The sequence below is a fragment of the Lolium rigidum genome, chromosome 7 (genome assembly GCF_022539505.1).
Source record: "Lolium rigidum isolate FL_2022 chromosome 7, APGP_CSIRO_Lrig_0.1, whole genome shotgun sequence".
Lineage (NCBI taxonomy): Eukaryota > Viridiplantae > Streptophyta > Magnoliopsida > Poales > Poaceae > Lolium > Lolium rigidum.
Genome location: NC_061514.1, coordinates 321,777,082 through 321,794,207, shown reverse-complemented (window position 1 = coordinate 321,794,207; position 17,126 = coordinate 321,777,082). Strand labels below are relative to the sequence as shown.

Below are 17,126 nucleotides of genomic sequence, written 5' to 3'. Positions count from 1 at the left end.
ATCTAGCCCTAATTACATGGTAAAAATTAAGAGAATGGTGAGGTAGTGGCGCCGCTAGTAACTCATGTTTTGATGGTAGGGTAACAACATTAATAATGGATGACATTAGTTTGGGAGCCGTACAATAGATTTGATAGTTTTCTTCATCTCTTCGGTTATCTTCCTAATAGGTATCACTTTCTATTTAGGTTATATTTGCTGTTTAAAAACCTATCAATGTTGATGGCTCTGTAAGGAGACCTTGTAGCTTGTGATCTGATAAGGAAATCAGGGGAACCCTTTTTACTTAAAAAAATCTTCCTTTTAGGGGGGTTTCAATCAGTCCAAGATTGCAAATAGCCTCATTAAATCCGATGATTTCTTGTTTTGGGCATACATTTTTATTCATTGTAACATTATTCCAATTTTTAAATCACCTAAAATATTCCATATGCTATAGCTTTGAAATATAACATAATTATGCCTATAAAATGTTACATCAGTGTGAAACACTAGTGTTATTCCTGAAATGCTTCCATTCACCCATGATTCCTCGGAGGAGCTGCAGCTTGTTGGTCATCCCTTTGAGGCAGTTGGCGTGATACGTGCAGAGCCGCTGGAAGTCCTTCTTGGGCTGGCAGTTGCTGCCAAAGTAAGCCGTGTCGATAAAGAGCAACGTCATGCCGTGCCGCACTGACAGCTCTCGCTTCACCCCACCGAATACATACTGCTCGTTCCGGCCCGGGTACACCGCCCTCGCCTCGTACCAGCTCTTGAAGAACCTGATTGTCCTCGTGTTTGGCTTGGCATAGAGGAACCCTCCGTTGGCGTCCTTCCGCAGGTCGTATGGGTCCGCTCGGTCGTTGTACCTCTCGCATGAAAAGGCGATGTCCGCGGCCACTGGAACTTGTAGCAGCGGGTTCCGGAACCACACGATGTCCACGTCCTACACAGGCCATGGAAATCATCACCATGTTAACTAGAGCTAGAAAATTGAATCCATTTCCGATATTAATATATTTCCTTTACGAAAAATGCAAATTGAATCCATGGCAATGTGAGTGTTCACCGTGAAGACGAAACCGTAGCCCATCTCCAGGACACGAGACTGGAACCTGTTCCTAGCCCACATCATCTCCAGGTAGTCCCTGCTCATAAACCACTTCTCCGCCGTGAAGTTGATGCCGCCGCCAATGTCTAGCCGGTAACATAAGGGGTGCACGCGCTTGCACTGCTCCAATGCCTTGTTGTCTGTGTTGACGACGATGAGGTGCTTCAGTAGGGGCTCTGTCTTGTCACCTACACGGAAGCTCTCCAGGAAGAGATCCAGGAGCGAGCCGGGCGATGACATGGCCCCGTTCGTGAAGGTCATAATCACGGTGTTGTCCTCCATTGCTGCGCTTCTCAGTAGCATGGCTAGGTCGTCACCAGGTGTAGCACTAGTCACGGCAGCAGCGGCCTGCAGCTCTCGATCATGCATACACACCACACATACAACTATTAGATGTAAATCTTTACATGCATAAAGACAAAATGAAACTAAGAACTCGAGATAGAACAAGCAATTAGCCAAACAGCCGATAGATCACAGCTGAGTGTTTCCCCCTAGCTAAGCTAGTACAAAACTAGTATCAGAGTCAGTCCATGGAGCAGGGACGGATCCATGAATTTTAACTTTGAGTAACACAAACATAAAGGTCATAAAGGTCATCAAGTGGCGAGATGGGTAAAATAAGTACTCCCTCCATACCGGTTTATTAGGCTTATTAGGAGAAGCTCTGCGACCTAGGTGCTCAGCTATTGGCACAATTTCACCCTCTAATCTCGCACTGTTATGTTAATTTCCATGATTAATGTGAAGAGATAAGCAACCGGCCGTTTTCTAGGCGCATGCATTGGCTAATTCCTCCCACATGCAGCCTAATAACAACCTCCGGCTGCATGTCCCCCGTAGCTACCAATCAAGTCCGTGTAATCAGTGCATGCATGTATTTTCTCCCCATAGCCTCCCTAGTTAACGCTGCAATAAACGATAATTGAGCCTAATTTTTGGGTTTTTTCTCTAATTTCAATAGAAGCCCAGTAATCCGGTATGGAGGGACTACATTTTTTTTTGTATTTCTGTCCAATGTGTGGGTTATTTTTCCCTTAGTGCAACCAGAGGAGGTGCCACCCACCGATGGTCCCCTCCCCGATGTAACTACCACCGATGGAAATTCAAATACTTAAAAATAAATATTTTTTGAGGGATCATGTGATTCCAGATCAGCAAAATGTAACACTTGTAACTAAGGAGGGAGGAGGCCTAGTTAAGCTGTAAGGCATAAATGGAGCAAATTAATTATTGTTTTCTAATTAAATGTAGCTAATAAATTATTATTTTGACATGAAATGAAGTTAATTAAATACTATTTTGACATGAAATTAGGCTAATTAATGGAATTGTGGTTAGTCGTGTGGAGATCAGCATTGTGCATCAATCGATGCACACATCGAATAAGAAATATATATAGAAAGTACCTATCCGCTAATTTGAAAGGAACAGACTTATTTGATAGGGATGAAATAAACTAGTTTTCTTTAGAAAAGGTGGGAAAATATCAAGCGAAAAAGCTAGACCAACCTGTTCACCGGATAGTACCATCCCTACACTAATGTAATAAAAAAAAGAAAATAAACAAGCAAGGCTAGATCAAGCTATTCTCTTTAACATAGTGGCAGCTAGGGTTAAATGGATGGGCAAGTAAAAGGGCCCATCCCTCATTTGGTAGATGGTGGGGTATCTATTCTACAGTACGCTGAAGCCACTATTATTTTTTTGGAGCATGTCATTCAAAAAGCTCTTAATATGAAATTAACTTTTAGTATCTTCGAGTAGTTTTGCAGACTCAATATTACCTTTCAAAAAAGCGAGGTGTTCTATATTGGCCAAGCAAAAGATAGTACGTAGAAATATTGCAATTTTTTGGATGCGAGTTAGGTTCGTTTCAATTCAAATACCTAAGAATTCCTATTCGTTTTTCGTGTAAGCTCAAGAATGGAGAATGGAAGCCCGTTGAAGACCGTTTCGAAAGGAAACTTGCTAGTTTGTTAGGAAAAGTACTTTCATATGGTGATAGGCTTGTACTTATTAATTTTGTACTAACTAGCTTACCTATGTTTATGTTATTCTTTTTTAAATACCCAAAGGGTAAGAAAGAAAAATGGATTTTTTCTAGTAACATTTTTTTTGGCAAAGTGATGGGCATACAAAAAATATAGGTTGATAAAGTGAATCATTATTTGTAGACTGAAAGACCAAGGGGGTCTTTGTGTTGAAGTTCTTGAACTGAAAAATAAATGTTTACCGAGTAATGGTTATTTAAAATTCTTAATGGGGATAGAGTGCGGCAGGAGCTTATAAAGAATAAGTACCTACATTAAAAAATGTTAGCTCAAGTGAAGACAAATGCTTTTGACCCTCCTTTTTTGGAAAGGGATACTAAGAGTCAAGGATGATTTCTTTAGTAGAGGTCATTTAAAAATTGGTAATGGCTTGGAAACTAGATTTTGGGAAGACGCATGGCTTAGAGACGCACTATTATCCACTCTTATATAATAAAGTTTACAGGAAAAATGTTTCGGTGGCTGATGTTATGTCACATAAGCCGTTAAATGTTGTGTCTAGACGGAATGTTACCGAGAACAAATGGGCAATGTGGTGCATTTTGAATTCAGAGGTTGATAGATATACAATTGAATGACAAGAAAGATGTATTTGCGTGGGAATCTAATATATAACACCAGGTATGTTTTCTGTTAGATCTATGTATTTAGATTATATGAATGGTAATACATTGTACCTACGCAAATACATATGGAAGATGAAAGTTCCTTGGAAGATTAAGATTTTCATGTGGTTTTTACATCATAAAGTCATTTTTAACAAAAGACAATCTTGCAAAAAGAAATTGGCATGGTAATTTGAAGTGTTGCTTTTGTGATAAAGATGAAACAATACAACACTTATTCATTGAATGTCCTCTTGCCCAATTAGTTTGGCATATTATTCATATTGCGTTTAATATTGCACCTCCAACTAGTATAACGAAATTTGTTTGGTAATTGGTTGCATGGTGTAAGAAAGAAAGATAAAGTTATAGTTTCGATTGTGAGCATGTGATTTATTATGGGCAATATGGAACAAGAGGAATGACCTTATTTTAACAAAACCAAATGCGTCTTCTTATTTGCAGGTAATCCCTATGACTACCTACTGAATCCGTACGTGGTCTTGTCTCCAGACGAAGGAGTAAAGGAAGGTCATGGCTTCTGTGCAGCTGTTTGAAAACGGTAGCACACGATTTGTGCAGCCGATTCGGGTGGCGGCCTAGTATAATAAACTTTTGATTCTCTAGTGTTTCATGGCGGAATGTTTGGTGTGTAAGTAGCTGATCCATGTAGCAACACTCTGCGATCCATAAGCTGTTTAGTAAAGTTAATAAAGGCCACATGCATCGATTGATGCAGAGGCTGGGGAGTTAAAAAAAAGGCTAGACCAACCATGAAAGTGGATCCCATGGAATGTAGATGGACGTACCCTCATGCTGGGATCTGCTTGAGTTTCATTGTTGCGCAAGGCGAGCTTGATGCCGGACGGGCAGGAGGAAGACGATATTAGCAGCACGACGCAGGCCGTGGCGATGGCTGCTGCTAGGACGAAATGCGACACGTTTGTGACGGTAAACATGGCGAGCATGATCGAGTTCGCACGGGAGTACGAGCTATATACGGTTCAGTCGATTATATATACTGGACTTTCTGAACCCACGCGCAACTTGACTTAATGTACGCAATGCACGGAGCTAGGCCGGACATAAACGACATGAAGTTGATCGAGATGGTAGTGTGCCGAATACACAAGCGCAACAGTACGTAAAGGAGCTTCACCTCACCTAGCTAGGTACGTATATCTATATATCGACCAATGTCCGCGAGGTCGTCGATTGGGTGCAGTTTTTGGCGCGTTCCTCATCGGGTCAGCTTTGCATCCTCGATCACTTTGGATGACTCTCTACATGTATACAGCCGGGTAAATTTCTGGAGGCCAAGAATGACGCGAGAATGATTCAAGCGTACATAAAGTTGGCCCTAACTGGTATGTTGCGTCGACTTGCCGTGTACTTTCTCCGGCGACGACTGACTTTCTTGCACATAGACTAATTAACTGGACGAGTAATCCGCAGGATTATGTGATGCTTTGGCCGGACGCGCCTACACGCCGCTTCAGTGCTTGCGGGATTAACCACCGCACGCACGACTTCACCGCGCCCGCTCCCTGGTGGGCAAACTTTTCCCAGATTTCTCTTTTTTATTTTTATTTTTTTATTTCGAAAAACTTCAAATTTTCAAAACTTAGATTTTTGTAGCAAAGCATTTATCAGAAAATATTCAAACTAAAAAATACTTTTAAAGGTTTGTTAAAAAAAATTTGTTCGAAAAATAGTTTTGTTTAGAAACTTAAATATGTCGGAAAAAAAATTTGTTTCAATTTTTTTCATTCCGAAATAAAATTTGTTACAAAAATGTTTGCTCAAATTTTTTTTTGCTCATAATATTTTTTGTTCAGAAATAAAATGTGTTGAAAAATGTTTTTGCTCAAAGTTTTGTACTCGTATTTTAAAAAATTCAGAAAAAATAAAAACAGAAAAAAGAGAGACAAACAAAATACCGAATAAAACCGGGAAGAACCAGAGAGAACTGCGAACCAGCAGAAGAAAAACGAAAAAAAAAAACGACCAAAACCTTAGCATGCGCGCCGTATTAACACACGCTAATGGGCGGCGAATAGGTTTTGCCGCTTTGGCCTCGGCTTACACGTTAGAAAACAGTGGACTCAAGAGAATAGCAGGCTCAATGTGGTGGGCCTTGCCCGCTGCTATAGGCGTCTTCTAGCAGCCTAGGCAGCTCCAACTTCGTGTTCGGTACTCACGAGTTCTTGTATTTTCGGAAAAACTATCATGAAAAAAATGTTAGAGTCAATTTAACCTCTGTAAGGTTACGAGAACTTCAAAATACTCCTAAAATAGCGTATTCTTGTTCTGCAGCATTAAAACTAATCAATTATTTATTACAAATCTCAATACATTAATGTAAAATATGTGGAAAACCTCACCTATCATGAAAATATAATATACTATCGTAAATAAGATGCCAACATTTTCGATAGATTTTACATTTATCACTTGCAGACAAGTACCCGGCTAGAAGTGCACACCTAGCTGCACTGCATGGCTAGAAGTTGCTGATGAAGCACATGCCAAACAAAATAGCGTAATACCACGGGATATGTGAACAGTTCCTTTTTTCATGATAAAACACGGTTTACAAGTTAACCAATCAAAATAACTGAACAGAGCATACAATGCATGATATCGATGCTAACAACAAGGAATAACTTCCATGCATGACAAATCCTTAGATTATGTCTTTGCCTTGGTTATGGTTGATATGGAAACGGCTTGCCTCATTTGCCCAGCATTCTCGAGTACAACATCAACAAGACTCGGACAGGATTGCTATGTCTTGTTTCCCTAACAAGCTCCTTGACTCTAGATAGGGTTACTGGCTCCTGCTTCAAAAGAGTTAAGTAAAGAAATAGAGAGAACTGTAAAAAATGGGCGATTCATATGGTTCCAAAATAGGATCGTATTTTAGTAAAGAAAACATATATAGCAACGAAGAAAAAATGTAGATCTTTGTAGAGAGAACTGTGAAAAATGGACGATTCATATGGTTCCAAAATAAGATCGTATTTAGTAAAAGAAAACATATATAACAATGAAGAAAAAATGTAGATCTTTGTGGCCTATTATTTTCGCGATGCTATTAATTTGTGCGATTGGCTGCTCTTGTGCAGTTCAACCTAGATAGGCCTCTAGTTTTGAATTAGAAAAATAGAATACATTATCTTTTATCATTGAAAACGGAGAAAAGTAGGCATCTAATAAGTAAAAAAGAACAAGTATGTTTCTTTCCATACATATGAAGTTTAGTCCTAGAACAATACACATAAAAATTTCGATAGCACCATTATGTCAGAATTGAATACACCACTATGACCCCTAAAAATACTAGATAATGACCTGGCTAGCCTAGTTTATCACTTATTTTGGGGGCTTTTGACATCATACATCACCAACCCTAACTTGACTGCACATAGGACATTTGCATTCCTAGATCACTACACATATAAAAACATATACCTTGGGAGTCGTCGCCGCTCCTCTTGTGTACGCCGTGAGCCGTTGTGGATCCTCTAGAGATTGTGGTGGATATGAGAAGACCAAGTATGGTAGAGGGTGTGTAAACTGGCAGCGTGACGCTGATGTGCCACACCTCCGCGCACACTGTTGCATGCGATTTCGGTGACATGGATCATAGCGTGCTCGGAGTAGCATAGATTTTCCCCTACGAGTGGAGTAGAAGGTGCGAAAAATCGGCAACGCGAAAGGGAGGGGCCTATCCGGCGTGTACCTCGGCGCAAGAGGAATCTGGAGGCATGCAACACCGCCCTGAGCTCGGCCTGCTAAGGGTTTACTTGGTGCAATTTTTGTTTCCCTGAAAGTTTTTTTAAGTCCCTGCTATATATAGGAAAACTTACACTAAACTAACGGGTGCCTACATATCCTAATCAGTAAAGACACACGACGCTTATGGAGATGGACATAGTGAAGCGGGCGTCGGAATAATTTCTTTCAAATTTTAGATCTAATGTATTTTTATTTGGATTTTACAAAGTATTTTAGATTAATAAGTTTGGTGTTAGTGTATCCAGAGCTTTGCTATGAACATGATTTTACTGATTTATAGAGGCTTTGTCTTATAACTACCTTATGTAGGCTCAGTTCCGGGTGATGCAAAATATCGTTGATGACGGTCCCATCAAAGAGAAGTCGTCAGCGACAATGTTTTTTTTACTAGTGACTATAAACTTTTTAAAACACAGCTAATAGTTTCTCAAATGTAAATGATGCGGTCAGCTAAATTTTTTGTTTTAAAAAATCACAGTATTGATGACATTTTATATTAAAGGGAATTACATAAAAACTAATTTACAATAACATCACAATGATCAATGAATTACAATGAAATCAATTACACATGAAGTATCTCTATATTTTGTAACTATGCGAACAATTAATGAATCACCTGATTTGATGTTTGTAATCAAGGCCAATGATAGATGCTCCAACCACGGGTGACACCAAAACTCCAACAGAAAATATGGAAGTAACAGAAGCGATGAAACGAGGATCTGTGGCATCAAGAGAAGCACATCATGGGAAAACAAATTAGTTGTATAGGTATTAAGCATCCTTTCTATGAATGATTAAGTTGAAATATTATTGATTTCAACTAACTATTTTTAAGCCAAACTACTCACCACCTGATAGAATTTAAAAAAAAATGTTGGGCAAGTGCACTAGATAACAGTGATGCCATGATTGTCTGAATGCTGAAGTTAACTAAATGACCAGGATACCATAGATTTGTACTATGTTCTTAGTAACCATGCTACAACGAGTATGGTCAGCACAAACTAAAGGTAAAAAAGTAAGCTCGTCGAGACCATTACACGAGGTGTGCAGTCAGTCAGTCCTTACATGACTATCAGAATTGATATCTTCACTACAAGCAAAATAATAGTACGCAAATTAGAAAAGCAAAATAATTTTACTACTCCCCCGATTTATATTAATTAACTTAAGTTTGTAGATACAGATGTATCTAATCAACAAACACATCCGGAATGGACTACAGTAGTAAACAGTAAACAGGAACAATTTTTATGGTAGCTTGAATATAAAAGAAAATACAAATAGGTTGACAAAAAATACACAACTTCTTTTTTTTAGCTAGGAAAGAGGGTTGATTAGAGATAACAATTTTTACATACTCGGACTCAACCAACCGGACCAACTCTGGAGGGACATGCCACATCTAGGATTGGCCATAACAAGCTAACCTAGCTAAAGAAGCTAGCCTATGTGCCACTTCATTACCCTCTCTTCCTATTATCCGCACCTCAAATCTGAAGCACCTATTTTGGATCTTCTCAATGTCATAAAAAAAAATCCAAGTGTGAGACTGTTCCTGTTCCTGGTTTCTTCTAATGATTCCTTCCATTGCAGCAGCACAGTCCGACTCTAAGATAATGGAAGCCAAACTCACATCGTCTATACTCTGAAGGCCCAGAAGACAAGCCTTTGCTTCCGCCTCAGACACGTCCATACACTTAAGCATTATTGCAGAAAGCTGTCCACAACCAAGAACTTCAAGATCTGAAGTGTGTTAGAGGGGCGCCGGGTATTTCCCATGTGCTTTTTGCAGACGATAGCCTTTTGTTCTTCAAAGCTACGGGCCATGAAGCTAATGTGGCTAGACATGTTATAATGAGTTTTGAAAAAGGCAGGGGCCAACTCATTAGCCATTCTAAATGTTCCATCCTTTTCAGTCCAGCTTGCCCTTCACTTGATCAAGAGGATATATATCAAAAATACTCTGGCTGTCAGTCACTGTTCCTTCGAGGATAAATATTTGGGCCTTCCCACCCCTGAAGGAAGAATAAAAGCTCAGCGTTTCTAGCCACTAAAAGATAGGTTCAGAAAAAGACTTAACATATGAGATGAAAGGTTTATGTCAATGGGAGCAAAGCAGGAGTTGATAAAATCTGTTGCTCAGGCCCTAGAGATCTATGTCATGGGCATTTTTAAATTACATATGTATTTTCATGAAGACTATATGCAGAGCATTAGACAGTTTTGGTGGGGTGAACTGACGCCTCCTCTGTTTGGCTTTGGCTTTGGCATGGCATTAAACATGGCTTGGAGCCCCTAACGATCTATGTCATGGTCATTTTTAAATTACCTGTGTCTTTTCATGAAGACTATGTGCAGAGCATCAGACAGTTTTGGTGGGGTGGAGATGAAGATAAAAGGAAAGTGCAATGGGCATTGTGGGATACTGTTACCACCCGATTTTGGCCAAATTGGGAGGTGGGCCGTAAGTGAAGATGGGCTTGAAGGACGTACACATGAAGCATCTTTGGAGCGGCCTTGCGCTAAAAGTTTGGGCCAAGTTGCCCGTGTATCTGTAACATATTAGATCGCATTGTAATTTAGATTAAAGAGATAGAGTCTAGCCCGTGCACGGTTAGGTGCACGCCCCAATTAGAAAGTCTCTTGGACTATAAATATGTATCTAGGGTTATCGGAAAAGGAGGACAATCATCGTTCAACCAACACAAACCAATCTCGGCGCATCGCCACCCCTTTCATACGAGGGTTTCTCCCGGGTAAGCACCATGCTGCCTAGATCGCATCTTGCGATCTAGGCAGCGTAAGTTTATTCGTTATCCTTGTACTGCTCGTGCTGAAGCCTTGTTGATGGCGAGCAGTACTATTTATCCTTAGGTGTTTAGGGGCTTGCATTGGTGCTTTCACGTGCATATCTCGCGTGGCAATGCCGTCCTTAGACACCTTGCTGCCCTTACGTCGATCTAGACGTAAGGGCAGCATCTTGCTTGATCATGCTTAGTAGATCCGATCCGTTATAGTTGCTCCTTGCATCTGCAAGGATTAGTTTAATATCCGCATAGTTAGGCCTTATGCTCGGGGTCGGACGATCCGGTGGTGCGTTAGGCGTTGTTTACCGTCCCTGCGAGGGATGTTCCGAGGATCAACACATGTTGGTTTTTAGGCCTCCCGTAGGGGTAGTCTGCATCGTCTCTCGTAGCTGCTAGGCCCGATCGCACGTAGGACGTTCCGATTATGCAGTGAAAACCCTAAACTATCGTGGATCGTTTTAGCTTTGTCCTGATCAAGCAGGATCCCCATGCCATTGCTAATCCATCAAGGACCATGGGGCGATCGGCTCTTTGAGCCGATCCACAGGGAAACCCGAGAGCCGATAAGGCTCGTATTTAATGTGCACGTGTCTACCATGCAGGAACAATCGAAGCACTAACACCTTCCCGACCGGGTATAGGTCGGTGGCACGCCCTAGCAACCGCCGGGACGCGCGCCGAAGATTTGCGGGACGACGCGAGGTGCCAGGGATCCACTAAGCGGCCCTGGGAGCTTCCCGGCTCTTCGTGTTGCTTAACCGAAACCCGTCGGGGGGTTTTGGAGGGTAACACATTCTGGCACGCCCGGTGGGACATCTTCTGCAACATCCACGTGGACATCTTCTGCAACATCCACGTCGACATCTTCTGCAACATCCACGTCGACATCTTCGGCAACATCCACGTCAACATCCATGTCAGCATCGACATCCGAGGTGGCGGAGAAGCCGATCACGTACGAGGATCTCCCCACGGAACACAAGAAGAAGTACGATGACTTGAAGGCCATCCTGGACGCCGAACTCATCGGCTCTTTTGAGAAGACCCGGTCGCATGGCGTCAGGTTCAAAGGATTCGCGCCACAAGGCATCCTCGATGGGTTGGATCTGTCTCTCCCTTCAGAGGGACGTACCAGAGCCCTGCGTCAGGAGATCAACTACATGGTGGCCCATTCACTGCATCGGCACTCGAGAGCCTCGGTGAACACTTTGGAGCGCGTTGCGCTCCGTGTGGTGCAAGAGATCATGGAGCATCGTTACTCTCCTTCAGGACCTGTTCTAGGGACGTACCAGGGAGAGATGCAACTCCACACCAGGCCGCCTCTGCCGTACGCAACAGCGGCTCCACAGCAACAAGGCTCACCGGCATACGTCGTTTACAAAGTTGGGGGCGACCCGGGCGACTATCAATTCTTACATGACCCGCCCAAGGAAGTCCCACACGGTTACGTGTGCGTGTTTGTGCCGGACTGCAACAACTGGACGCAGGCGATCCAGGCTCCACCAGGAGGGATTGCCGGAGCAGGAGCAATTGTTCCGGCAGGAAGAACAACTGCAGCAGCGGGGAGTTTAGGAGCAGAAGCTGAGAAACAAGCGTGGTTAGCCAAGTATGCCACTGCACCAGTCCATGAAAGCTCAGCTGCCACTACCTCCACCGCAGATCAGATTAGCGCGGTCTTGAGAGACCAATTCGGCATTTTGCCGAAGAAGAAAGTAATCGGCTATTCCAAGCCGTACCCCAATGAGTTCGACCTGATCCCACTGCCACCTAAGTACCGGCTCCCGGACTTCACCAAATTCAGTGGGTTAGAAGGGTCTAGCTCCATCGAGCACGTGAGCCGATACCTGGCCCAGCTGGGCATGGCTTCGGCATCAGATCAGTTACGGGTGAGGTGCTTCTCGCAATCCCTCACCGGTCCAGCTTTCGGGTGGTACACCTCTTTGCAGCCAAATTCAGTGCAATCATGGAAGCGAGCTGGAGGAACTGTTCCACACCCAATACCATTCGGAAACTACCGAAGCTGGTATTGCCGAACTAGCACAGGTTCGGCAAAGCGAGGAGAGATAGTGGCTGAGTACATTCAGCGTTTCGAAGCTGTCAAGAACCGATGCTATTCGGTTCATATAACCGAGAAAGAGGCGATCGAGCTGGCCGTGGCAGCCCGGCGGCGTCGTTCAAGGATCCGACGTTCCAAGTCGAGTACAACTCGGCGACGCACCTGGTCGTAGACCGACCTTATATGAGCAGCGCCATCCGGAACTGTACCAAGACAAGTTCAAGCGTGCGATCAGCCCGGTCAATGCCGATGAAGATGAAGATTCTACGGAAGATCGGGAAGTTGCGATGAGCCGAGTGGACTCGGACGCCGGTACTGTGTCCTGCCAATGGGTGAATCCACCAGGGCCTCCAAGAGGGTTGGACTTTGACGTGACGAAAACTGAACAGATCTTCGATCTGTTACTGAAAGAAAAACTGTTGAAGCTACCCGAAGGCCACAAGATCCCTACGGCACAAGAGATGAACAAGAGGCCATACTGCAAATGGCATCATACGTTCATGCACACCACCAACGACTGCAAAGTACTGCGCGCACAAATTCAGATGGCGATAGAATCAGGCCGATTAACTTTCGGACAGTTTGCCATGAAGGTAGACAGGCGTCCGTTTCCGGACGTCAACATGGTGGATCTTAGCCACTCCATAAGAGAACCAGGGTTCTCTTTCGATATCAATATGGCAGGGTTTGTGATTCGCCATGGCGCGGACAAGGCAGAGAGCAGCCACTCTCGTGGCAAAGACAAAGAGGAGGCCGTTCCACGCGACCGGCCCCAAGGTGATGACAAACGGTACCTGACCGAGGATGAGGTGATGCATCTCCTCAACAAATATGAGCAGCAGTATGACCGACGTCGACGCTACGACGAAGATGAGGAAAGATATCATCGGTCAGATGCAGTGGACAGGAGGTATCGTCAGCACAACAGAAACAACGACGGGTACGAACGCTACGCCAGCGAGAGGTCAAAGGAGCAAGACAACGTGGACATGCACTGGGACTGTCCCTTCTTCAAACATTGCTGGGACTCAGGAATGAGCCGATTGCCGACAATCGAGAACTGCCCAGAATGCACACAGCGAAGGAGAAGGACGAACGAAGTTTCAGTGTTCGAGCGTCTAGGACCTCTCCCACATCAGAGTAAACGAGCTGAGTCATCTCAAGAAGAGGACTTCGAGGAGTCCGATGGAGAAGAAGATAGGTATCACCGTCCAAGGTGGTGCCCTGATGGACTCAGCCACTCTCAGAAGCGTCGGGTGCAGCGGCTGCGAAACTTGGAAGAAGCCGAGGCACAGTACCTGTACTCGTTGAGGAGAGCGCGGCCCGATCTGGCCGCGAAGATTCAGCAAACCATGGAGACGAAGGCGCGCCCGCCAAAGAAAGTATGGCGCCCAAAACAGGCGAAAGCCGATGCACAGGCATCGGCTGATGCCGATACACAGGCATCGGCTGACACGAACATGGTGTCCGTAGTCCTGACAGGGTAGCACGTCCAAGGCATTGGACATACGTGGCAAGGCCGATCCCTGAGATCGGCCCTCAAAAAATGAAAAAATAAAGGATCTTATCTCCAACATGCCACGTAGCTACAGTGGAAATCCAAGAGGTTGCAAATCATCGCCAAAGCATTGCAACGAGAAGGGAGGCCGATTCCCGCAATCGGCCGAAATTATCCTCAACATACCTTTGTCTGTGTTCAGCATTGATCCAGCAGATGCCTAAAGAGCCGATACCATCAATTACTTGACAGAATCGGCTCGGGGGGCACATAGATGGAGGAGACACAAGGACACGAGGATACGAAGCTGGGAACGAATGTCGGATATCCAGCAGAGCAGCTCAAATATAGGGGCCGATACGTAAACAAATCGGCTGCGTAAAAAATCGAAAATACAGAAAATTTTCGCACAGCCGATGCGTGGACATCGACTTAAGAATTAAAAGCCGATGCACGGCCATCGACTTAAGGGATGCGACCGTCACACGCAGGAGCTTAATGGAGCAGTCATCAGGCAGCAAGGCTCCATTGAAGGGCAAACATGCCGGCGGTTCTCCTCAGTTAGCAAACCCCCAAGCGGATCATTGTGTTGGCAATATCGGGTCGCGGCCCTGATCAATAGCAGGAGCAGCACAAACACGCAGTTCAGATTAGGGGCGAGCCCGACGAAGCAGCATGTCTCTTCTGAGACCAGGAGGATAGTCGATGATGAGGCGATCGGCTACGGCATGTCACGACCGAAATGGGGGAGAGTATCAGGGAAACGTCCTCACCGGGAACTGCATCAGCCTGCCAAAGATGATGAGCCAATATGATCGGCGAGACGCAGGGCTGGAACGGAAGAAACTCGGGGGGCAGTTGGCCCTGAAGGATCCTTCGCTATAGGAAGCCGATTTTTTCGGAATCGGCTGGCCCTGCGTCACAGCTTGTCTGAGGAACGGTGCTGATGTTGCCAAAAATATCAGTTTCCACCTACAAGTCAATTGAGTGACACGCACGGGGCTCTATTGTAGACACCTGCCCAAAACCAGGCCGCCAGCCCGCCGGGTTGGCTGGTAAGAGTCACGATCCTGTTTGAGGTGTCTCATGGGGCAAAGCCGATGCACGGCCATCGACTCTAGTGCAAGTGCTCAAAGTTGCCTCATTGCCAGTTTGGCAGTGCTGTTGGGAGAGAGTTGGCATCCCAAAACAGCCTGTGGGTCATGCCTGGGACTGTTTGACTAAATTACGGGTCCTCATCATTGTGGTCACCTCGACTAAGACTTGGGGAACAGCTGGCCTCGTGGATGTCCTGTTCTTAGAAGCCGATTGGAAGGTCATCAGCTGGTTCCGCGGACATGGGGGGATCGATGTGGGGAAATTGGCTCACTAAAAATCGATCGAGTTGACAATCGGCTAAAGGAGTATAAAAGGAATCGGTAAAATCAAGTTAGGGAAATTCTCCATTGATGAACCAGATTTCTTACAAGAGAGGAGCCGATTGCTCAAGAAGGGAAGAACAAAGGAAGGGTCTGCTGACCAATCTATTGCTGCTAGGCCTACACTAGTAGATTCTAATCTACGGGCCGTCACCGCCTTCATCGTCTTCGGAGCTCCCATCGGCGCTGCTGCCGACAGGTTCCTCGTCGTTGCTCCCATAGCCCTCTGCGGGGGCTTCGTCCTCCTCTTCGTCATCGTTGTCGTCGTCATCCCACCACATGCGGAGGCGTTTCGCTGGTGGGTAACCCTCGAGGGGGGCGTCGTCGTCTTCTTCCTCCTCTTCTTCCTCCTCGTCGGAGGAAGAGCTCCCTTCCCAGGAGCAGAGGTCGTCATCGCTTGTTCCTTCCAGCTCCCCGTCAATGAGGAACTGAAGGTCTTCTTCCCCGTCGGTGAGGGGATCGTCGTCTTCCGACTCGCTGGAGAAGTCCCAATCCCGCGCGTCCCAGTACTCTGGAGCGCGGGCCTCGTAGATGGCCATCAGATCGACCTCCTGCTCGAGCTCGCTGGAAGAGGAGGACTGGAGAGACAGGCCAGAGGAAACGGAGGAAGAGGAAGAATCCATGGGGACTGAGGAGGGTTTTTCGGTTTGCCGATGGCTACTGTGGAGCAAGGGGATGAAGAGAGAAACTACAGGAAGTGGCCGAATAAAAGGGGGAATATATGGTTTAATGCCTAAGCAGTTCCCGAAGACGTGGTGCCAGAACCGTCAAATCGCGCAGAGAAGCTGAGGAGGCAAGACGTCATCATGAAGAAAACTGCGACGGTTCTGCTCTGCCACGACATGACCCCTCGAAAAAAAAACAGATGGTTTTGATATTATCATTACCAAAACCAGGGGGGCATGTGTTACCACCCGATTTTGGCCAAATTGGGAGGTGGGCCGTAAGTGAAGATGGGCTTGAAGGACGTACACATGAAGCATCTTTGGAGCGGCCTTGCACTAAAAGTTTGGGCCAAGTTGCCCGTGTATCTGTAACATATTAGATCGCATTGTAATTTAGATTAAAGAGATAGAGTCTAGCCCGTGCACGGTTAGGTGCACGCCCCAATTAGAAAGTCCATTGGACTATAAATATGTATCTAGGGTTATCAGAAAAGGACGACAATCATCGTTCAACCAACACAAACCAATCTCGGCGCATCGCCACCCCTTTCATACGAGGGTTTCTCCCGGGTAAGCACCATGCTGCCTAGATCGCATCTTGCGATCTAGGCAGCGTAAGTTTATTCGTTATCCTTGTACTGCTCGTGCTGAAGCCTTGTTGATGGCGAGCAGTACTATTTATCCTTAGGTGTTTAGGGGCTTGCATTGGTGCTTTCACGTGCATATCTGCGTGGCAATGCCGTCCTTAGACACCTTGCTGCCATTACGTCGATCTAGACGTAAGGGCAGCATCTTGCTTGATCATGCTTAGTAGATCCGATCCGTTATAGTTGCTCCTTGCATCTGCAAGGATTAGTTTAATATCTGCATAGTTAGGCCTTATGCTGGAGTCGGACGATCCGGTGGTGCGTTAGGCGTTGTTTACCGTCCCTGCGAGGGATGTTCCGAGGATCAACACATGTTGGTTTTTAGGCCTCTCGTAGGGGTAGTCTGCATCGTCTCTCGTAGCTGCTAGGCCCGATCGCACGTAGGACGTTCCGATTATGCGGTGAAAATCCTAAACTATCGTGGATCGTTTTAGCTTTGTCCTGATCAAGCAGGATCCCCATGCCATTGCTAATCC

The 17,126-nt window shown here is 45.1% G+C and overlaps 1 protein-coding gene across 1 annotated transcript; it reads right to left on the bottom strand.

Moving 5' to 3' along the window:
* Positions 1 to 478: 478 nt before the first annotated feature.
* Positions 479 to 15,961, bottom strand: LOC124673281 (uncharacterized protein At4g15970-like). Its single transcript, XM_047209395.1, has 4 exons — positions 15,768 to 15,961; positions 4,559 to 4,742; positions 1,049 to 1,438; positions 479 to 925 (listed from the first exon to the last, which is right to left on the bottom strand). The coding sequence occupies exons 1-4, from the start codon at positions 15,959 to 15,961 to the stop codon at positions 479 to 481; spliced, it is 1,215 nt and encodes a 404-aa protein (XP_047065351.1).
* Positions 15,962 to 17,126: the final 1,165 nt, after the last annotated feature.

What these genes read in the sequence shown, in the direction of transcription:
- LOC124673281 (XM_047209395.1), bottom strand. Translation starts at nt 15,961, where the DNA reads ATGGATTCTTCCTCTTCCTCCGTTTCCTCTGGCCTGTCTCTCCAGTCC. An exon ending in GACGGGGAAGAAGACCTTCA is followed by an intron (nt 4,743 to 15,767) that starts GTTCCTCATTGA and finishes AACCGTATATAG; the next exon opens with CTCGTACTCCCGTGCGAACT. An exon ending in GCTACGGTTTCGTCTTCACG is followed by an intron (nt 926 to 1,048) that starts GTGAACACTCAC and finishes TGGCCTGTGTAG; the next exon opens with GACGTGGACATCGTGTGGTT.